General features: G+C 43.0%; 1 protein-coding gene across 8 annotated transcripts in view; it reads left to right on the top strand.

Annotated features, from left to right (window-relative positions):
- Positions 1 to 23,368, top strand: part of RYR3 (ryanodine receptor 3) — a 1,008,486-nt gene that overhangs the window by 417,948 nt on the left and 567,170 nt on the right. For all 8 annotated transcript variants that reach the window (XM_077464742.1, XM_077464741.1, XM_077464740.1 and 5 more), the window contains 2 exons: positions 1,424 to 1,526; positions 4,294 to 4,431. In XM_077464742.1, the coding sequence (XP_077320868.1) occupies positions 1,424 to 1,526; positions 4,294 to 4,431 (241 nt within the window). The remainder of the gene's footprint in view (positions 1 to 1,423; positions 1,527 to 4,293; positions 4,432 to 23,368) is intronic.

Below are 23,368 nucleotides of genomic sequence, written 5' to 3'. Positions count from 1 at the left end.
TTTTGTCCATTCTTCTTTGTAAAATAGCTCAAGCTCTGTCAGATTAGATGGAGGGTGTTTATGAACAGCAATTTTCAAGTTTTGCCAACGATTCTCCATTCGATTTAGGTCTGGACTTTGACTGGACCATTCTAACACCTGTATATGCTTTGATCTACACCATTCCATTGTAGCTTTGGCTGTATGTTTAGGGTGTTTGCCCTGCTGGAAGATGAACCTCTTCCCCAGTCTCAAGCCTTTTGCAGACTCTAACAGGTTTTCTTCTAAGATTGCCCTGTATTTGGCTCCAACCATCTTCCCTTCAACTCTGACCAGCTTCCTTGTCCCTGCTGAAGAAAAGCTTCCCCAGAACATGATGCTGCCACCACCATGTTTCATTGTGGGGATGGTGTGTTCAGGATGATGTGCAGTTTTCGTTTTCCACCACACATAGCGCTTTGCTTTTAGGCCAAAAAGTTCCATTATGTTCTCATCTGACTGAAGCACCTTCTTCCACATGTTTGTTGTGTTCCCCACATGGCTTCTTGCAAACTGCAAATGGGACTTCTTATGGCTTTCTTTCAACAATGGCTTTCTTCTTGCCACTCTTCCATAAATGCCAGATTTGTGGAGTGCACGACTAATAGTTTCTCCCACCTTAGCTGTGGATCTCTGCAGCTCCTCCAGAGTTACTATGGGCCTCTTGGCTGCTTCTATGATTAATGCTCTCCTTGCCTGGCCTGTCAGTTTAGGTGGATGACCATGTCTTGGTAGGTTTGCAGTTGTGCTGTACTCTTTCCATTTTTGGATAATGGATTGAACAGTGGTCCATGAGATTTTTAAAGCTTGGGATATTTTTTTTATAACCTAACCCTGCTTTAAACTTCTTGGTCTTCATGATGCTGTTTGTTCACTAAGGTTCTCTAAAAACCTCTGAGGGCTTCACAATACAGCTGTATTTATACTGAGATTAAATTAGACACATGTGTCTATTTACGAAGTAGGTTTACTAATTAGGTGACTTCTAAAGACAGTTGGTTCTACTAGGTTTTAGTTAGCGGTATCAGAGTAAAAGGGGCTGAATGCAAATGCATGCTACACTTTTCACATATTTATTTGTAAAAAAAATTGAAAACCATTTATCATTTTCCTTCCACTTCACAATTATGTGCAAATTTGTGTTGGTCTATCACATAAAATCACAATAAAATACATTTACGTTTTTGGTTGTAACAAGACAAAATGTGGAAAATTTCAAGGGAATACTTTTTCAAGGCACTGTATATAAAAAAAGGGAAAAAGGTATTGATAATGTTTTTTATATCTATACAAAAATGTTTTGAATTTCATTTCTATTTTAAACGGAATGGGTTGTTTTACAAGGTGATTGTTTATAATCACTTTAAAACTAACTATGGTTTATTTTTTCTTGTTTAAATGAAAGATTAACATGCTTCTGAATTTCCAAATGCAAGAAGAGAGCCCTTGCCCAGAGGAAATACGGGATGAGCTATATGAGTTCCATGAAGATCTTCTCATCCACTGCGGTAGGCATCATAGGTTATATTTCAAATTAGTTTGAACAAGATCTGGTTATATACTGTAAGTAAATGTATACTGCAAGGGGAAAGGAGGTAGATTGAAAATTGTGAAGGTAGGGGAGATGTGATAAAGAGCTCCCTATACCAATTCCAAATTCAATCATACCAAAAGCATGTTGGACTATACCGGTACTTGATTCAATACATAAAACTCAGAAAATATATAATAAAATAGTACAAATTTTAATACAAGGAAATAATTTTTTCACAAGCAAAAAACAATATATTGATACAGCGAAACATATTATATTTAAAAAGCTAGTGTATCCCAGATTTCTTGTGTACAGTTACTCATAATCGAGTTCCGTTCTAGGAGTACATTTTGGAGATTCCTCGACTAGTTTCGCAGAATTTATCCGCTTCATCTGGAGGTAGTCTGAGAATTAAAATATACATTAGAAAATTCATATACTTATACAGTCATATACAGTGGTGTGAAAAAGTGTTTGCCCCCTCCCTCATTTCCTGTTCCTTTGCATGTTTGTCACACTTAAGTGTTTCGGAACATCAAACCAATTTAAACAATAGTCAAGGACAACACAAGTAAACACAAAATGCAATTTGTAAATGAAGGTGTTTATTATTAAAGGTGAAAAAAAATCCAAACCATCATGGCCCTGTGTGAAAAAGTGATTGCCCCCCTTGTTAAAACATACTATAACTGTGGTTGTCCACACCTGAGTTCAATTTCTCTAGCCACACCCAGGCCTGATTATTGCCACACCTGTTCACAATCAAGGCATCACTTAAATAGGAGCTGCTTGACACAGTAAGGTCCACCAGAAGATCCTTAAAAGCTACACATCATGCCGAGACCCAAAGAAATTCAGGAACAATTGAGAAAGAAAGTAATTGAGATCTATCAGTCTGGAAAGGGTTATAAAGCCATTTCCAAAGCTTTGGGAATCCAGCGAACCACAGTGAGAGCCATTATCCACAAATGGCGAAGACATGGAACAGTGGTGAACCTTCCCAGGAGTGGCCGGCCGCCCAAAATTACCCCAAGAGCGCAGCGACGACTCATCCAAGAGGTCACAAAAGACCCCACAACAACGTCCAAGGAACTGCAGGCCTCACTTGCCTCAGTTAAGGTCAGCGTTCATGCCTCCACCATCAGGAAAAGACTGGGCAAAAATGGCCTGCATGGCAGAGTTCCAAGGAGAAAACCACTGCTGAGCAAAAAGAACACCAAAGCTCGTCTCAATTTCTCCACAACACATCTTGATGATCCCCAAGACTTTTGGGACAACATTCTGTGGACCGATGAGACAAAAGTGGAACACTTTGGAAGGTGTGTGTCCAAGTATATCTGGCGTAGAAGGAACACTGCATTTCATAAAAAGAACATTATACCAACAGTAAAATATGGTGGTGGTAGTGTGATGGTCTGGGGCTGTTTTGCTGCTTCAGGACCTGGAAGACTTGCCGTGATAAAAGGAACTATGAATTCTGCTGTCTACCAAGAGATCCTGAAGGAGAATGTCCGACCATCTGTTCGTGTACTCAAGCTGAAACGAACTTGGGTTCTGCAGCAGGACAATGATCCTAAACACACCAGCAAGTCCACCACCGAATGGCTGAAGAAAAACAAAATGAAGACTTTGGAGTGGCCTAGCCAAAGTCCTGACCTGAATCCTATTGAGATGTTGTGGTATGACCTTAAAAAGGCCGTTCATGCTCGAAAACCCTGTATGTAACTGAATTAGGACAATTCTGCAAAGATGAGTGGGCCAAAATTCCTCCAGGACGCTGTAAAAGCCTCATTGCAAGTTATCGCAAACGCTTGGTTGCAGTTGTTGCTGCTAAGGGTGGCCCAACCAGTTATTAGGTTTAGGGGGCAATCACTTTTTCACACAGGGCCATGATGGTTTGGATTTTTTTTCACCTTTAATAATAAACACCTTCATTTACAAATTGCATTTTGTGTTTACTTGTGTTGTCCTTGACTATTGTTTAAATTGGTTTGATGTTCCGAAACACTTAAGTGTGACAAACATGCAAAGGAACAGGAAATGAGGAAGGGGGCAAACACTTTTTCACACCACTGTAGATATATATCGCAAAATAAGCAAGATCAAAAGAAATATACAATTACATTTACAAAAAAGAAGGGATTGTAGGGGAATTTGTTAAGAAGAACAAAAGGGGGAAAAAAATAATTGGTATAGGGAGCTCTTTATCACATCTCCCCTACCTTCACAATTTTCAATCTACCTCCTTTCCCCTTGAATTATTACTGGATGATGGTACTTTCTATATGAATAGTTATTATATGGGAGGCTATACTTCATTATCTTTTGGCTAAATGTATACTGCTATAGAACATGATTTATTATTTAATTTCAGACATTTAGCATTTGTAAGGTGTTTTCATCAGTATCCATATAAGCGTAATCTTTTTAGCGTAGTTTAACAAAAATCCAAGAAATATTGGTGGAGATTTACTGAAACTGGAAAAACCTGTGGCAGCTCTGCACAGAAACCAATCTGATTCCAGATTTTATTGCCAAAGCTTAACTGAAAAGTTGAATTTAGAAGCTGACTGCCTACCATGCACAGCTGCACCAGAGTGCTCCAGTTTTAATATATTTCCCCCATTGTTTTATTATTAGTGAAGAGTATTTATTTTGCACTAGATGTCCTGTTTATGTTCATTAAAGCACCTGGTACTGGCTTTTTCAGTTAGTTTGCATACTAATATTTCTTGTTATAGGTATTCCTCTTGAGGAAGAAGAACAGCAGGAGGAAGATACATCATGGACAGGTCGCCTTCGATCTCTAGTATATAAGATCAAGGGCCGGCCAAAGGCAGAAGAGCAAGCTCCTCCAGAGGAGGAGGAGAAGTCTCCTAGTAAGTAACTTGTGTAACAATCTTGTGTGGGAGAAAATAATGATCACTGTCGTCATAACTGTTTCATATGGAGATAGTATGAATGGAGAAAGTGGTGCTGGAAAAAGGCTACATTATGGGTTAATAGGAAAACAGGTGTTTATTGTGGTCTAAGGCCCCCTAACATAAATGTTGTGGTGATTTAGAAAATTGTCAATGAGTAGTTAGAATCTGTAGGTTTGGAAGACATATGCCACTTGGGGTTAATCCTTTACAGTTTCTGTTAATATTCAAAGGTAAACTAACATTAAAATCATAGTGGCTATTTAGGGTAAGAGTAAGCCTTCCCAAGCAAACCCTCCGTCATTTACCTGGTCGGAGTCTGAAGTGACGAGGTCGGCCTCCCTTGTATCTCCAGCCCAGGCCCCACTCAGAGTGAGACAGAGGGTGCCAAGGGACAGGAGGAACAAGAGTGCCTGTAGGTGTAAATTGCAGAGCTTGTGGCAGAAGTCATAGACTTGGAGATTCGGGTAGAGCATCAAGTCTGGAACTGTGCTGATGCTGGGTAGAGCAACCAAGATTTAAGGGGAACTCCACCAGGTTTACAGTTTCAGGAAATGTGGCTTGCCAGAACTTCCAGCAGACAGAAGCCAGGAGTGCACTTGTGTTCAGGTGCTTGGAGGAGGCGTGGAGCCAGACAGGAAACAGGAGCGAATTCAAAGGATCAGTCAGAGTCAGCAGCGAGCAGGCAGTGAAGTGCCAGGCCATCAGACAGAAGCAATGTCAGGGATAAGCCAGAATCAGGAAACAGTAATCAGCAGTATAATCGGAATCCAAAGGGAAGGTCAGTGGTAAGCCAGTAAAAAGAATCTAATAACCGGGGTAACTGGCGCTACCTATTTAACATAAACAAATATTGACTCTTATTGATGAAGCAAATGAAAAAGAGAAAATGAGAAATGCCAAGAAAAAATAGAAGTAATCTATCTCGCCAGTGATAGTATTCATATGTGTAATCGTACCTAAATAAAAATGAAGCCTCCCTAAGGAAAGTCCACTTATTTCAATCTAAGCCCAAAAAAAGACACATACAAGAGGCTACTTCCAGAGGTGACATACAATCGCACAGATTCCCTACTGCGACTCCAATGTGACAATAAGCAGTGTAATAATTTAGGACCATATCCTGAGAACTTAGTATAATCTTGAACAAATCATATATAAATTCTGTGAAAAAACACCAGATTAATATAGAAAAACTTGTACTGAGTGCTAAGTGGTAAGCCAGGTCAGCAATTTTAACAGGATATCGGCAGGTCACAGGGAAACAGCTGAAGACCAGTCAGCATTTGGAAAGGGTCAGAGCATCCTATAAATAGGCCATCTGGTGCCAAAGGGAACTGTGGATGTGCTCCCGCAAGCATGCACATTCCTTTGCGCATTGGCGCATCTGTGATCAGCCAAGTTCCGTATGCATGCATGCTTGCGCAAGTGCACCCGATGTGCTACAACAGTTCTCTTTCACCCTCTCACAGATCATGATTAGGGGTCAGCTTCAAGTGCTAATTTTAAGCTCATCTTAGGGCATCTGATTTCAATAATGCTAGACATTCAGTAAGAAAAACAAACCAAATGTTTATAGCTATTGAGGAGATGATACCACCTGGTACTCCCAGAAGCCTCTTCAGAACGAGAAGGAGAGGACTCGGATGCCTTGTGCTCCACATATATGTTTAACTTTGTAATTCAAATGCTCACAAACATGTTTTTTTAACTCTAGGGTATGGGCTGACCTAAGTATATTATGATTGGATATTAGCACTGAAGACATTTCTGTAGGGAGCCATAAATCTTTGCTAACATAGATGCCAACTTTTCAGTATGATAAGCATGTGGATAATGAATCTTCTGTCCATCTCCCCACACTTCCCACCCAGACAGCTTTCTCTGAACTTTTCACCTGCAATGCCCCTCAGCTATATTACAGTGATATTAATAACCTTTTAATATGACAGCTGATTGGGTTAACAGAATAGATAGGCACCAATTTCAGATGTTTACATGGAATTTGCTGATAGTTCAGTGAAATTCAAGAACTCATTTTTTGTTTTGTTTTTTAAATTAAATGTTCAATTAGAAAAATACAAGAGGACTGAAACAAAACACACACCAGTCCATAGTTGCCAGTTAAGATAAGAGAGAGAGGCGCCTCTGAGTGTAGACTGTAAAATTCTTATTTAATGCACAGGTGGTTAAAAACACTCACATTAAGTAGTATATTAACAGGCAATGTAAAGATTCCAAACCGAAGGGAGAACCTCGATGTGTCATCTGTATCCCTTGCGCTGGGGGAGTCCTGTTGGCGTGTGTCCGCTCCTGGGGGCTGTATTAGATGTGCAGAGCCGGCCGATGTAGAGCTGCAAGTGTTAGTCCGAGGCGTGGAACGCACGAGGAACTCCGGGCGATGGGAGATGACGTCACAGGGCATGCAACGGGTTTCTTGAGCTGGCAAAACCGTGTACGACAGGACGGCTGCGCTCCTTTATCATAGTTGCCAGTTCAGTACTATTTTGAGGCCAAAAGACAGGACTAGGGATGAGCCGAACACCCCCCTGTTCGGTTCGCACCAGAACCTATGAACAGACCTAAACTTCGTGTGAACTTTAGAACCCTATTAAAGTCTATGGGACTCCAACATTCACAATCTAAAGTGCTCATTTTAAAGGCTAATATGCAAGTTACTGTCCTAAAAAGTGTTTGGGGACCCGGGTCCTGCCCCAGGGGACATGGATCAATGCAAAAAAAAGTTTTAAAAACGGCAGTTTTTTCAGGAGCAATGATTTTAATAATGATTAAAGTGAAACAATAAAAGTGTAATATTCCTTTAAATGTGGTACCTGGGGGGTGTCTATAGTATGCCTGTGAAGGGGCGCATGTTTCCCGTGCTTAGAACTGTCCCTGCACAAAGTGTCATTTGTGCAGGAAAAAAAGTCTTTTAAAATCACTTGCGGCTATATTGTCGGCTCCCCGTAATACAGAGAACACTCAATGAGTGTTCTCTGTATTAGCCAACAATTCATTCATTCATTGATAAAAAAAAACAAAAACGTGGAGGTTCCCCTAAATTCAATTACCAGGCCCTTCAGGTCTGCTATGGATATTAAGGGGAACCCCATGTCAAATTTAAAAAAAAATTCGACGTGGGGGTCCCTCTAAATATCCATACCAGACCCTTTATCCGAGCACGCAACCTGGCAGGCCGCAGGAAAAGAGGGGGGGGGGACGAGAGAGTGGCCCCCCTCCCTCCTGAACCGTACCAGGCCACATGCCCTCAACATTGGGAGGACGCTTTGGGGGTCTGTGACCCCTCAAAGCACCATGTCCCCATGTTGATGGGGACAAGGGCCTCATCCCCACAACCCTGAGCGGTGGTTGTGGGAGTCTGCGGGCGGGGGGCTTATCAGAATCTGGAAGCCCCCTTTAACAAGGGGACCCCCAGATCCCGCCCCCCCTGTTTGAAATGGTAAGGGGGTACAAAAGTACCCCTACCATTTCACAAAGAAAGTGTAAAAATGGTTAAATAAGACAAACACACTTTTGAAAAATTCCTTTATTAAAAATAAAAAAAATAAAAAAAAGATTCCAGCGGTGCTAATCCACTCTTGCTATCCAGCGACGGATCTCCGGGATCCAGCGATGGATGATCATATCCAGCGACGGGGGATCTCTCAGTCCAGCGCTGTCCATACATCCATCTTCTGTCTCCACTGCGGAGACACTGCGGGGATCCCAGCGCTGACGTTTCTTATATTTGGAGGGCGGGGCCACCCATCACCTGACCCCGCCCCCTCTGACGCTGGTGAGGGAAGCCAGGGGTTCCCCAGTGACGTATGGGTGACCCCGCCCCCTCTGATGTAACGCAGGTTTCCGTTACTTTGTATTACGGGAGCCAACAATATTGCCGCAAGTGATTTTAAAAGACTTTTTTTCCTGCACAAATGACACTTTGTGCAGGGACAGTTCTAAGCACCAGAAACATGCGCCCCTTCACAGGCATACTATAGACACCCCCAGGTACCACATTTAAAGGAATATTACACTTTTATTGTTTCACTTTAATCATTATTAAAATCACTGCTCCTGAAAAAACGGCCGTTTTTAAAACTTTTTTTTGCATTGATCCATGTCCGCTGGGGCAGGACCCAGGTCCCCAAACACTTTTTAGGACAGTAACCTACATATTACCCTTTAAAATTAGCACTTCAGATTTCTCCCATAGACTTGTATAGGGTGTTCCGGCTTTTCGAATTTGCAGCGAACAGGCCAAATTGTTCACTGTTCGCTGAACAGGCGTTTGACTCGAACTCGAAGCTCATCCCTAGACAGGACGATCATTTATTACACTTCTCTGATTTTTTGCTCTGTGTTACCCTATTACTTATCACTTATATGTGCATCACAACAGACCAGTAAAAATGTGGTAGCACCTATTGTTAGAAAGATTGAACACCTACATACTGGAATTCACCTGTACTACTATATCTTACTTTTACCAACTAGGATGAATGCTGACACTTCTGTGAGCTGCAGCCATTTATAATGAAGAGCTATTATTTAACCTAATCCTTTACTTAAACTTTAATTTGCTAAGCTGATGGCATACTGAATTTTATTTACTCCAATTTTTTTATTGCCCGTACTCTTCCATCCAGTATAATAGACTGGCACTCTACCCGTTGGTTGGTAATTTATGGTAAAATAAACACATGCTGCAGTGTTACAGCCTGATTTTATCACCCTTATTTTATATCTAAAGGATAAGATTAAATAAGTTTAAATTAAGTGACAAAGAGTATAGAGTTTTTTTTGGTATACCGCTGCACCAGGGGTCTTAAACTCAATTTCATCCCAGGCTGCATTAACATTATGTTTGCTCAACACAAAGGGTTGGTTGTATCTGTAAGACTAAATAAATGTATCTACTCTTAACCACTAGCCGATCAGCCGTCGTCATTCTACAGTGGCAGGTCGACTCTCCTGCACAGATCGCCGTAGTACGTCGGCCCTATAAACAGCTATAGCGTCCATGCGTAAGCTGCACTGTCAGGAGTGGAGAGACAGATTGCCTGTTCCTATTAGCTAAGAGCAGCGATCTGGCTCCTCATCTTGTCAGTCACATCCCCATACAATTAGAAACACAAAGGAACACATTTAACCCCTTGATCGTCCCCTAGTGTTAACTCCTTCCCTGCCAGTTACATTTAGACAGTTATCAGTGCATTTTTATAGCAATGATTGCTGCATAAATGTCAATGGTCCCAAAAATGTGTCAAAAGTGTCTGATTTGCCCACAGTAATGTCACAATCCCCCGAAAAATAGCAGATCATTGCCATTACTAGTAAAAAAAAATATATATATATATATATATATATATATATATATATATATATATATATATATATATATATATATATAAAATAAAAATGCCATAAATCTATTCCCTAATTCCCTATTTTGTAGACGGTATAACTTTTGCACAAACCAATCAATATACGCTTATTGTGATTTTTTTTAATCCAAAATATGTAGAAGAATATACATCGGCCTTAAAGAGGAAGTAAACCTTGATGAGTTTACTTCCTCTTTCATTCCCTGCAAAGGCAAAGCATAATGGACTACTATGCATCGCATAGTAGCCCATTATGTGTCACTTACCTGACACAGGAGCCAGCAAAGTCGCCGCTGTCCCCTGTAGTCCGTCACATCCATCTTGTTGGTGGGGTCTCGCAGCTCCGCCGCTGTCATTCGGCGAAGCCGCGATGACGTCACTCCCGCGCATGCGCACGGGAGCCGACACGCGCGGCAGCGCCATTCTTGGAAATGCCGCGCTCAGTGCGCCTGCGCGCCGCTGTCTACGGCACATGCGCCGTAGACAGCGGTGCCCGTTTTCGGGCAAATATCTCCTAAACCATATAGGTTTAGGAGATATTGCTTGGACCTACAGGTAGACCTTAATCTAGGCTTACCTGTAGGTTAAAGTGGTTTGTAAGGGTTTACAACCACTTTAACTGCGGAAGAAACTTTTTATTTATATTTTTTGGGGAGAAATTTATTATAGCAAAAAGTAAAAAATATTGCTTTTGTTTTCAAAATGGTCACTATTTTTATGTTTATAGCACAAAAAAATAAAAACTGCAGAGGTGATCAAACACCACCAAAATAAAACTATATTTGTGGGGAAAAAAGGATGTCAATTTTGTTTGGGTTTACCGCCGCACGACCGCACAATTGTCAGTTAAAGCGACGCAGTGCTGTATCGCAAACAATTGTCTGGTTATTAAGGGGGCAAATCCTTCCAAGGTGAAGTGGTTAACCATATTAAATATTTTCCTCTGCATTTGATTAACTGGTTTTAGTTTGGGGGTACTCTGTGTACAGAGTGCAGTTTCACGGTTGCCCTATGCAACTTTGAGATGTGTCCTTTGAAATGTGCTTCTGCTGGCTATCGTTGGTGCCCTTTTAGAGCATCTTTGCACTTATCAACAGTCCTAGTTAACCTGCATGCAGTTTACCTACGGTGTACCCTGTTTCCCCTAAAATAAGACCTAGCGTGATTGTCGACGATGGCTGCAATATAAGCCCTACCCCCCAAATAAGCCCTAGTTAAAGTCCTTCTATGTCTTATTCTCAGGGTAGGGCTTATTTTTGGGGAAAGAGGATGGGGTTTATTTGGGGGGTAGGGCTTATATTGCAGCCATCACCGACACTCATGCTAGGTCTTATTTTAGGGGAAACAGGGTAGTCTCAGCACAGGTGCAAGGTAGATATCATTCTGAGCAGTTGTGGTTCAGTATAATGGAGAATAGGCTTGGTATAGGTGCAGTTTAGGTGTGGAATAAGTGTGGTTTAGAGTGCAGTAAGGGTGCGGTATGAATTGGGTAAACTTGGTGTCCTGCTTTTAGTGGCTCAGTCCCTGCTAGCAGTATCAACAATGGACAAATAGCTCTCTCACCAGTCCCCAGAATGCTGTGGTGTCCTCTTGCTGTTGAAGGGGGGGGTCCCTCATATAAGCCTCTGGTGATAAGCAGTGGAAAGCAGAGGGTGGGATGTGGGCGGTGCTGCGCTACCCCAGGGTGTCCTCATTTTCAGTTTCAGTCTTGGATCTCCGCTAGTTTAGTCTCCCACTGCCAGGTGAATATCCAGACAGAGATGCTCTCTCTTTAACTCCCTCAATGTTAATGCTGTAGCCTAGTACCTGTCTACTAGGGATGAGCCGAACACCCCCCGGTTCGGTTCGCACCAGAACTTTCGAACGGACCCCAAATTCGTACGAACTTTAGAACCCCATTGAAGTCTATGGGACTCGAACGTTCGAAATTAAGAGTGCTAATTTTAACGGCTAATATGTAAGATACTGTCCTAAAAAGGGTTTGGGGACCTGGCTCCTGCCCCAGGGGACATGGGTCAATGCCTAAAATGTTTTTAAAAATGGCAGTTTTGGCGGGAGCACTGATTTTAATGACGATTAAAGTGAAAAAAAAGTGAAATATTCCTTTAAATATGGTGCCTGGGGGGTGTCTGTAGTATGCCTGTGAAGTGCCACGCGTTTCCCGTGTTTAGAACAGTCCCTGCACAAAATGACATTAAACGGAAATAACATCATTTAAAACTGCTTGCGGTTTTAATGTTATATCTGGTTCCTGCAATATGGTTGAAAATCATTGAGAAAAATGGCATGGGTAGCCCTCCCTGCCCATTACCAGCCCCTTTGGGTCTTGTACGCATATTAAGGGAAACCCAGTACCCATATTAAAAAAAGGAAATGCGTGTGGCCCCCAGGCCCTATATACTCAGAACAGCAGTATACAGGCGGTGCAAACAAGACAGGGACTGTGTAGGTTTGTTGTGTTAAGTTGAATCTGTTTGTAATTTTCAACTGGTACATTTTTAAAAAGTAGCTCCAGTCAAAAAAACAATTTTTAAGCTTTTTGGAAAACATAGGGTTATCACCCCTGTATAATTTGTTTTGTCGTCCATCTTTTTTCATCTCACTTGCTGTTGTCTCCTTCCGTTTGCAAGTAGGAGATGCTTGTAAGTTGGATGTTTGAAAGTAGGGGCCTGCCCTATATGCTCTTGCGGAACAAGGTGTTGGTTTTGCCACAACATTGTAAGCCCTCAAAGTGACTCTTGGTGGGCGCTGGAGCGCCCTGCTGTGAACGATTATATCAAGAATTGTAATTACATGCCATTGTTGAACAGTGGTAGAAAAATTGACCTTTGGTGGTTGTGGTGCTGGTGCCACAACACTATAAGTCCTCACAGTTACTCTGGGGGGGCACAGGAACGGGCCCCTCCTGTGAAATATTATATCAAGAATTGTAATTACATGTCCCTGTTAAACAGGGGCAGAAAAATTGGGCCTTAGGCACTGGTGCTGGTGCCACGACACTGCAACCTCTCCCATATACTCTAGTTTTATTGCAGGAATTAGCCCTGCTGCAAAGCATTGCATCAAAAATTGTAATTAAACGCCCCTGTTAAACAGGGGCAGAAAAATTGGGCCTTAGGCACTGGTGCTGGTGCCACGACACTGCAACCTCTCCCATATACTCTTTTTTTATTGCAGGAATTAGCCCTGCTGCAAAGCATTGCATCAAAAATTGTAATTAAACGCCCCTGTTAAACAGGGGCAGAAAAATTGGGCCTTAGGCACTGGTGCTGGTGCCACCACACTGCAACCTCTCCCATATACTCTAGTTTTATTGCAGGAATTAGCCCTGCTGCAAAGCATTGCATCAAAAATTGTAATTAAACACCCCTGTTAAACAGGGGCAGAAAAATCGGGCTGATGGCATCACCCAGAACCAGAAATGTTCTTCCAACATATCAGCGGAGGAGGAAGAGGATAGACAATCAACATAACAGGACAGTCACTCAGCATCAGCATAGGCAGTCTTGAAGGGATGTGATAATTCAAAAAAAATTATTCGGTTACATCAGCTTTAGGTGCTTGGTAGCTGTGGGTGATCCAAGACTGATTCATCTTCATGAAGGTCAGTCGATCAACTGATTCGGTGGACAGGCGCACCCTGTGATCGGTAACAAAGCCACCAGCAGCACTGAGGGTGCGTTCCGAAAGAACGCTGGATGCAGGACAGGCCAGTAGCTCAATTGCATACTGGGCAAGCTCTGGCCAGTGATCCATCCTCAAGACCCAGTAAGCCAGAGGATTTTCGGTGGGAAAGGTGTCCAAGTCTGACCTTGCCCCTAGGTATTCCTGCACCATGTAAATCAGACGCTGGCGATGGTTGCTGGAACCGATCATACCTTGGGGCTGCGGACTAAAAAATTTTCTGAAAGCATCAGTCAGACGGCCACCTTCTCCACCGCTCCTTCTGACCGATGCCTCAGCAACACGTTGTCCAGGACCAGGAGTTTGTAACCTCCCAGTCTCTGGGAACACGTTGCACAGACCTTTCTGCAAGGCCTCCCGGAGATGTCTCATCCTCTGCTCCCTCTGCGATGGCAAGATAAGGTCGGCAACCTTACCCTTGTACCGTGGATCAAGGAGAGTGGCTAGCCAGTAATGGTCCCTCTCCTTGATCCGAAGAATACGAGGATCCTTCCGCAGGCTTTGCAGGATCAGGGAGGCCATGCAGCGTAGGTTAGCTGAGGCATTCGGTCCGGAGTCCTCTGGGTCACTAAGGACAACATGATCCGCAGCTACCTCCTCCCAGCCACGTACAAGTCCACGTGTTTCTTGGGACTGTAAATCATCCCTACAAGACTGCTGCTGCTGCTGCTGATGCTGAGTGCCAGCCTCCACCTCCATGCTGACACAATCATCCTCCTCCTCCTCTTCCTTCTCCTCATCCTCTTCCTGTGTGATGGGTGGCACAGCAGGAACACTGTCTGGATCAAGGGGGACTTGAGAGGCAAGGAAGTCCTCCTCTTCCCGCCTCTGTTCTGCCTCAAGTGCCCTGTCCATTATTCCACGCAGCGTATGCTCCAAGAGGTGGACAAGAGGTACAGTGTCACTGATGCATGCACTGTCACTGCTCACCATCCTTGTGGCCTCCTCAAACGGTGACAGGACAGTGCATGCATCCCTGATCATGCCCCACTGGCGTGGTGAGAAAAAACCAAGCTCCCCTGACCCTGTCCTGGTGCCGTAGTCGCACAGGTACTCATTGATGGCCCTCTGCTGCGTGTGCAGCCGCTGCAGCATGGCCAACGTTGAGTTCCACCTGGTGGGCATGTCACATATAAGGCGGTTCTTGGGCAGGTTCAACTCCTTTTGGAGCTCAGCCAGCCGAGCACAGGCATTAAATGATCGGCGGAAATGCACACAGACTTTCCTGGCCTGCTTCAGGACATCCTGTAAGCCCGGGTACCTGCCCAAGAACCTGCACCACCAGGTTAAGGACGTGAGCTACACAGGGCACATGGGTCAGTTGTCCCTGTCAGAGGGTGGAGAGGAGGTTGGTGCCATTGTCGCAAACCACCATTCCTGGCTTAAGCTGGCGTGGCGTCAACCACCTCTCAGCCTGCCCCTGCAGACCTGACAAAACATCTGCCCCAGTGTGGCTCCTGTCCCCCAAACAAACCAGCGCAAGCACGGCATGGCATCGTTTTGCCTGCGTACTTGCGTAGCCCCTGGAACGCCTACGGAGCACCGCTGGTTCTGAGGACAGAGCACTGGAAGAGGCCATGGAGGAAGAAGAAGAGGAGGGGGTGGAGGAGAGAGGTGTGTCACAACTAATAGTAGAATTTTGGAGGCATGGTGGCGGAACAACCTCCAACACTACTGCACCTTGTCCTGCATCCTTCCCAGCTGCCAGAAGAGTGACCCAATGGGCCGTGAAAGACAGGTAACGTCTCTGTCCATGCCTGCTGGACCATGAGTCAGCGGTAATATGCACCTTACCGCTGACCGCCCTGTCCAGCGAGGCAAGGACATTGCCTTCCACATGCCGATAGAGAGCCGGAATCGCCTTCCGTGAGAAAAAGTGGCGTTTGGGGACCTGCCACTGAGGAACCGCACATTGTACAAACTCACGGAAGGGGGCCGAGTCTACCAACTGAAAAGGCAGCAGTTGAAGTGCTAGCAATTTAGCCAAGCTAGCATTCAACTGCTGGGCATGTGGATGGCTGGGAGTGAACTTCTTTCGCCGGTCCAGCAGCTGGGGCAGGGACATTTGCCTGCTATAATCGGACGTGGGTGTACTGCTAGCAGAGTGCCCGTAAGCACTTGGCTGTGACACACCTAATTCTACACCTTCATTCCTCTCAGAGCAGGTTTCAGAGAGGACTGAAAGTCTAGTGGGGTTGGAGATGCCAGCTGATGAGGAGCATGGAGAGGTCCGCTTTGTTCTTTGGTGTGGGTCTTTGAGGTACGCTTGCCAACGAGCTGCACGGCAGGTCAACATATGTCTGGTCAAGCATGTGGTGCCCAAGCGGCTGATGTTTTGGCCACGCGAGATACGCTTGAGACATATGTTGCAAATAGCAGCGGTGCGATCTGATGCACTCGTCTCAAAAAAGGCCCACACCAAATAACTTTTAGAATAACGCGCAGAGGCAGCGCCCTGCACAGGCGGAGCTCTGCGGTGTGATTCAGTCGGTGTGCTTCCCCTAAGCTGGCCCCCGGAGGGCATCCTGCCTCATTGGACATCCTCCTCCTCCTCCTCCTCTCTCCTACCAGGCACCCACGTGGAGTCAGTGCCCTCATCATCCCCTCCCTCTTCATCACTGTAGCAAACCTGGCAATATGCTGCAGCTTGTGGAACATGACTGCCAGATTGCTGTCCTTCTTGAGCATCCCCTCTCTCTGCATTCACGCTACTGCCTTCCTCTAGCTGAGTGTCATCATCAGAGCCTACAAAACACTGGGCATCCTCCTGGAGCATGTACCCAACACTGTGCTCAAAGAGTTCAGGAGACTCCTCAGGAGGACGTGGTGGGTCTAGGGAAGGAGTCACTGATGATGACATTGAGATGAGGGAAGACGATGCATTGGCAGCTGCTTTGCTAGTACCCTGAGACTGGGTGAGAGAGGATGAGGAGGATGAAGAGGGCTTGGTCATCCACTCTACCAAGTCGTTGGCATGTTGCGGTTCAACATGTCCAGCTGCCGAAAAGAAGGACAAGTGTGTCCCATGGCCACGTGCTGATGACAATGCACCGCGTCCACGACCAGCACTGTTGTCTCTAGACACAGAGCCTGCTTGCCCTCTTATCAGTTTGCGCCTGTCTGCCTCTCCTTGCTGGCCTTCCAGACATGGTAATGGCCTGAAGGGAGTTGGGTAAAACAGCAGTTGGGTAGTGTATATTGTGCTGGAGGCACACAACACCCACTAACTCCTGCAGATGCCTTTATTATAGAACACCAGAGATAAAGGGGTATACTGTACTGGAGGCACACAACACCCACTAAGCCCTGCAGATGGCTCTATTAGAGAACAGCAATAAAGGGTAGATACAGGTGTATATTGTGCTGGAGGCACACAACACCCACTAACTCCTGCAGATGCCTTTATTATAGAACACCAGAGATAAAGGGGTATACTGTACTGGAGGCACACAACACCCACTAAGCCCTGCAGATGGCTCTATTAGAGAACAGCAATAAAGGGTAGATACAGGTGTATATTGTCCTGGAGGCACACAACACCCACTAACTCCTGCAGATGCCTTTATTATAGAACACCAGAGATAAAGGGTTATACTGTACTGGAGGCACACAACACCCACTAAGCCCTGCAGATGGCTCTATTAGAGAACAGCAATAAAGGGTAGATACAGGTGTATATTGTGCTGGAGGCACAAAACACCCACTAACTCCTGCAGATGCCTTTATTATAGAACACCAGAGATAAAGGGGTATATACAGATGTATACTGTGCTGTGCTGGAGGCACACACAACTTCCAATAACTCCTGCAGATGGCAGATGGCTCAAATAGAGAAGAGCTATGTAGGTGGATATAGCGGTGTGTACTGGGTATAGAGCACGCAGACAGCACACACAAGCTCCTAACACTACTGACTGCAAGCTCTATTATAAAAGATAGATCACTAGCTATATAGGTGAGGTGAATATAGCGGTGTATACTGCGGTCAGGGCACGCAGACAACAACCACTACAGAAGAGCAAGATCGAAAATCGGCCGATAACGATCGGTGTATACTGTGTTGAAGGTACACAGAACACCCACTAACTGCTTCAGACGCCAACACACTACACAAGGCCGCCGCGCTGGCGGTCTTATATAGTGTGGGGCGTGTACTACACAGCCTGAACTATGATTGGCCACAGGCATCCTGCCTGTGGCCAATCATGGCTCTCCTTGCTGCTGGCGCTGTGATTGGCCAAGCATGCGGGGTCACGGTGCATGCTTGGCCAATCATGAGCCAGCAATGCACTGCGATGACGCAGTGCATTGTGGGCCGTGAGCGCCACACAAATTTGGCGCGAACGGCCCATAATGTTTGGAATTCACCGAACGGGCGAACAGCCGATGTTTGACTCGAACACGAAGCTCATCCCTACTGTCTACATAGATAATTACAGATTTTACAGAATCTAATGTGAAAACTAGGAGCACATAAAGAAAGTACATTGAAGCCGATGCTAGCCATGCAGACATAGATTCAGCCTGCAGGTTGTTGTAGAACATGGATGGAGGAGTCTCTCTGATGGCTATAGTATTCAGAAAGCTTCAGCAGCCAAGGCTGTCTGAATATCTGAACAGTGCCTGACTCTGATAGGCTGCAGTCATTGTTCCGCTGACAATTTTATACCTGGCTTATTTTTCTGTTGAATTTTGTTAAGCCAGGTGGTGCCAACAGGACCACCCACAGCTCAGATTTCAGCCAATTCATCAGCAGCAATTAGTTGAAATTTTAGCAGTGTATGTACTATCATAGTAGAAGAGGAACTGATATAGTATACGGGACCCTTGCTGCTACATCCACCAAATACATTCAGTTCTGTATGATTATTGTACATTTTGAATGAAAATAGGACGTGTTAACTGACAATAAAAAAATCCTAGCTTGCACCTTCATTTTTTCCATCCAAACAGTTGGAATCAGCTGTTAAAAGCACTAATGAACAAATAATAAACTGATTGTTCATCTTAAGGAAATGTTCTTATCATCTGTACAGGCCATAAAAGTCCCAGCCTCCCATTGGCAACACAGCATTATCTCAGGCTCTTGTCACTTGCATGCAAATGCCTGCATCTAGTGAGGCTCTACAACGGTTACAATTTTTGTGTGTTTATCATTGGAGCAAAATCTGACTTTTTTTAGCACAGGTCTGTTTGACTGCATGATAAGCTCATGGAATGAGAAGCTTTGGCCAAAAAGGCTGGTGCTAAAATTTAGAAAATGTAGCATAGAACAAAACAAACAGATAGACAGCCCTCAATGGACTGGATAATCAAAATCAAGTGGGGTGAGTCACAAGAGTCAATCATATCATGAATTAAGACAAATGTTTATTTCCTCAAAAATAATGGGTTAAAGAGATAAGAAAAAATAAATTGAATTAAAAAAGCCAAAGATATCACTCTGGTTCCTTTGGCATTGATATGGGTTATACTCCTTCAGCAGACCAACTGGTGAAGCATGGAGGGGCTCCAGTGTCCATGCTGTGAAAATGGAAGCCTGGGGGGGAAAATCCCTGGTGACTGAGGGACTGGGGAGCACAGGCGTTTCTGGGGGTGTGCCTGCCAGCCGGGAGGATTGTATATCACTGCCTGTGGACATGTCACTGCCAGCCGCTGTGAGCTGACCGGGGAGCCGAGCCGAGGGATTGGCACGCCTGGATTGACTTGACTTTGGTCAAGCACATGCATGAGAAATGCATCGTCACAGCAACAGATGAGCCTGCATTCCATGCTGGTTTCTGGGAATCCATCTCTCTTCCTTCATTACACCCTAGAAAAATTGCAAAATGGGATGATTCTCCCAAGGGTTTTTTTTAGCAACAAAGTGTATAAATCAAAAAGATTTCAGAAATAAGGTCAAATCTTTATTTAGACAAAAAATGGAATTCAAATTCCTAATTGAAACATTACAAAAATTGTCATCCACATGAATACCCCAGTGCGTTTCGACCCGTGCAGTCGCGGTCTTCTTCAGGGAGATCTTTATTCGGAGAAATATATCAGAAAATTAATCATTCTGACACTTCATAATGTACTAACATCTATATCTATAATAATGGTATATTTACTGCTCAAAGGCTTAGAATTCAAAACCTGTGTCCCAAAACCATTTTTTTTTCTAAAATTAAATGCAAGGATCCAGGAATCTCCATGTGCTAGTCCCAGCTCCTCTGGGTGAGAACCAGCTCTAGGGGGGGGGGGGGGGGTGGCTTGCAAGGAGCCACACACTTAGACCTTCAGGGATTCAGGGGATGGGCAGCACTTATGGTATATTTTCCCAACAAGTAAATCAATTAAAATTGTATGGAGGAATCATGTTGTTTTTCAGCACTATTTGAACATCAGACTAGTTAATCCACATTCATATAGATCTGTTTATATTAAAAGTGTTGACCTTAACTTAAGTTGAAAAGATATTAGGCTATATTGCAAAATATATTGAGATTTACTATATCTAAGGATCTTACCGCAAAGGTGCCACGCAATAAATATAGTGACAAATGAATAAAAGTGATGTGTGATGAGGTAACTTGTTGGAGTGTTAAAAGTGAATAATAAATCCAATATAAGGATTAAAATAAAAGTGACATTTTAATATGATATATGTGTAGGTAAAATGTCAACCATATAAAAAGTGTATGTGCTCTAGATTAAAACACGTATATTATATGTTCATATGTGAGTGTGCTAAAGAAATCTATAAATGGGGTATGGACATGAATCATGTATGTAAGAAAAAAAGGAGGAAAAAAAGGAAAAACGGCACATGCCACAGTCAAAAAACCTTAAACTGAACATGAACGAATCAGGCGATTTAAAAAAAGAAAAATACAAATACTTTGACTGATGAATGAAATTATGTGTGACCAGTGAGTGCAGTTAGGATGCCATACTAGTGTGGGTGTGTGGCCCAGATGGTGGTTTTACTATTATTGATTATTATTCCTTACATCTAATATAGATACGGCTTCATTTAAAAAACCCTCTGTGCATTACCATCTGGGCCACACACCCACGCTAGTATGGCATCATAACTGCAATGTGAAAAAAAGCAGGTGGAAGGCGCGCGTTACAATGCATGAATAAAAGTAATATGATTTATTCATAGACAAAGTAGATAAGTACAAAGAAATTACTACGGATTCATTAAATTGGGTTACAAGAGATTCATTAAAAACGAATAATTCCTTAGGCATATTCAATGAGAAAAGCTCAAGGTAGGCTACCTTGAGCATTTTGCCTCGCGTGGACATAATAAATTATACATTTTTAATGAATATCTTGTAACCCATTTTAATGAATTTGTAGTAATTTCTTTGTATTTATCTACTTTGTCTATGAATAAATCATATTACTTTGATTCATGCATTGTATCATGCGCCTTCCACCCCCTTTTTTTCACTTAGCTTCCTTCGGACCACCCCTGGTCAGTCTAGGCAGCAGAAATTACTATTACTTTACACTTATACTGCCTGCACGAGTGCAGGAAAAATACTTTTTCTGTTTATATTATCATAACTGCAGTCACTGGTCACAAATAATTTCATTCATCAGTCAAGGTATTTGTATTTTTCATTTTTCAATCACCTGATTCATTCATGTTCAGCTTTAAAGTTTTTTGACTGTGGCATGTGCTGTTTTTCCTTTTTTTCTCTCTTTTTTTTTTACATTTTTACATAGAATTTTCATGTCACTGCCCCATTTATAGATTTCTTTATCACAGTCGCATATGAACATATAATATACATGTTTTAATACAGAATACATACAGTTTTTATATGGTTGATATTTCACCTACACATGTATCACATTAAAATGTCACATTTATTTTAATCCGTATATTGGATAATTCACTTTCAACAGCCCAACAAGTTATGGCACCTCATCACACATCACTTTTATTCATGTTTACTTATCACATACCTTATTGTGTGGCACATTAACAATAAGATCTTTAGATATAGTAAACCTCAATATATTTTGCAATATAGCCTAATATCGTTTCAACTCAAGTTAAGGTCAACATTTTTAATATAAACAGATCTATATGAATGTGGATTAACTAGTCTGATGTTCAAATAGTGCTGAAAAAAATCACGATTCCTCCATACAATTTCAATTGATTTACTTGTTGGGAAAATATACCACAGGTGCTGCCCATCCCCTCCCTCCCTGAAGGTCCAAGTGTGTGGCTCTTTGCAAGCCCCCTGGAGCAGTTTCTCACCCGGAGGAGCTGGGACTAGCACATGGAAATTCCTGGATCCTTGCATTTCATTTTGGAGAAAAACTCTGGTTATGGAACACAGGTTTTGAATTCCATCTTCTGAGCAATACATATACCATTATTGAAGATATAGATGTTAATACATTATGAAATGTCAGAATGATGAATTTTGTGATATATTTCTCCAGAATAAAAATCCCTCTAAAGAAGACCGCGACTGCACTGGTTGAAACGCGTTGGGGTATTCATGTGAATGCCAGTTTTATGTCTGTAACCAGAGCTCATATTTTAAAACTCAATTAGGAATTTTAATTCCATTTTTGTATAAATAACGATTTGACATTATTGCTAAAATAATGTTTTTGATTTATACACTTTGCTGCTAAAAAAAACCTTGGGGCAACCATTCCATTTTGCTGAAGTATGTTAACCTCTCAACTCCCATAGGAACCAGTGTGGCATCATTTGCTTTTTTAACTAAATTTTTTTCTTATCTCTTTTAACCAATTTTTTTTGCTCATTGAGGAAACAAACATTTGTTTTTATTCATGATGTGATTGACTCTTGTGACTCTCCCTACTTGATTATCCAGTCCATTGAGGGCTGTCCATCTCTTTTGTTGTTTTTTTTCTTTGTTACATTTTCCACATGTCATTGGTCAGCTGCACTGGTTCCTGATGAGCCCTATCTACTTGGTCACTTCACATCACTCTTTGATCCACATGTTCTAGCGCTTGAGAAACAGTGTTTCTTTTTTTTTTGTTGGTGCTAGAGTTTTGACCTACCATGGGCATAGAAAAGAATTACCCCCCTTTAAAATAATCATGTTTTGTTGCTTTTCAGCCTGAAATGAAGACAGACAGTTATTGTTTTATCTAGCTGTATTTACTAGTGCAGCTTATAACATCAAAGTGAAAGATATAACACCAACATGTAAGAAAAAAAAAAATCAAAAACAGAAGCAATGAGTTTAAAAAAAAAAAGATCGCCCCCTTATGTCAGTATTTTGTTGGACCACATTTTGCTTTAATTACAGCCTTTAGTCTGTTGGGATATGTCCCTACCAACTTTGCACACCTAAACTTTGCAATATTTGCCCACTTTGCTTTGCACAACTGCTCAAGTTCAGTTAAATATGATAGTGACAATTTGTGGACTGCAGTCTTCAAGTCATTCCACAAATTTTCAATAGGGTTCTAATTCTGGGCTCTAACTAAGCCCTCGTACACACAGTCGGAGATTCCGACGAAATGTGTCCGATCGGACCGTTTTGTCGGATATTCCGACTGTGTGTGGTCTACATCGGACTGTTTCCGTCGGAGTATCCGGCGGACCAAGTTTTCCAACTTGTTGGTAAAATTTTCTGAAAAAATGCTCCGATCGGACATACTCCGATCATGTGTAGAGAATTCCGATCGGACAAAGTGCCACGCAGGCTCAGATCAAATTCCTACACCAAAGCTATTGGCTACTAGCGTGAACGTAGTCCCGTCGTAACGAAATAACGTCATCACGTCGGATTTTCCGACAACTTTGTCCGACCGTGTGTATGCAACAG

The sequence above is a fragment of the Lithobates pipiens genome, unplaced genomic scaffold, assembly GCF_037356315.1.
Source record: "Lithobates pipiens isolate NorthernLeopardFrog02 unplaced genomic scaffold, aLitPip1_a1.2 Scaffold_30, whole genome shotgun sequence".
NCBI lineage: Eukaryota > Metazoa > Chordata > Amphibia > Anura > Ranidae > Lithobates > Lithobates pipiens.
Note: the sequence above shows the minus strand (reverse complement) of the source record. Positions and strands in the feature narration are given on the sequence as shown.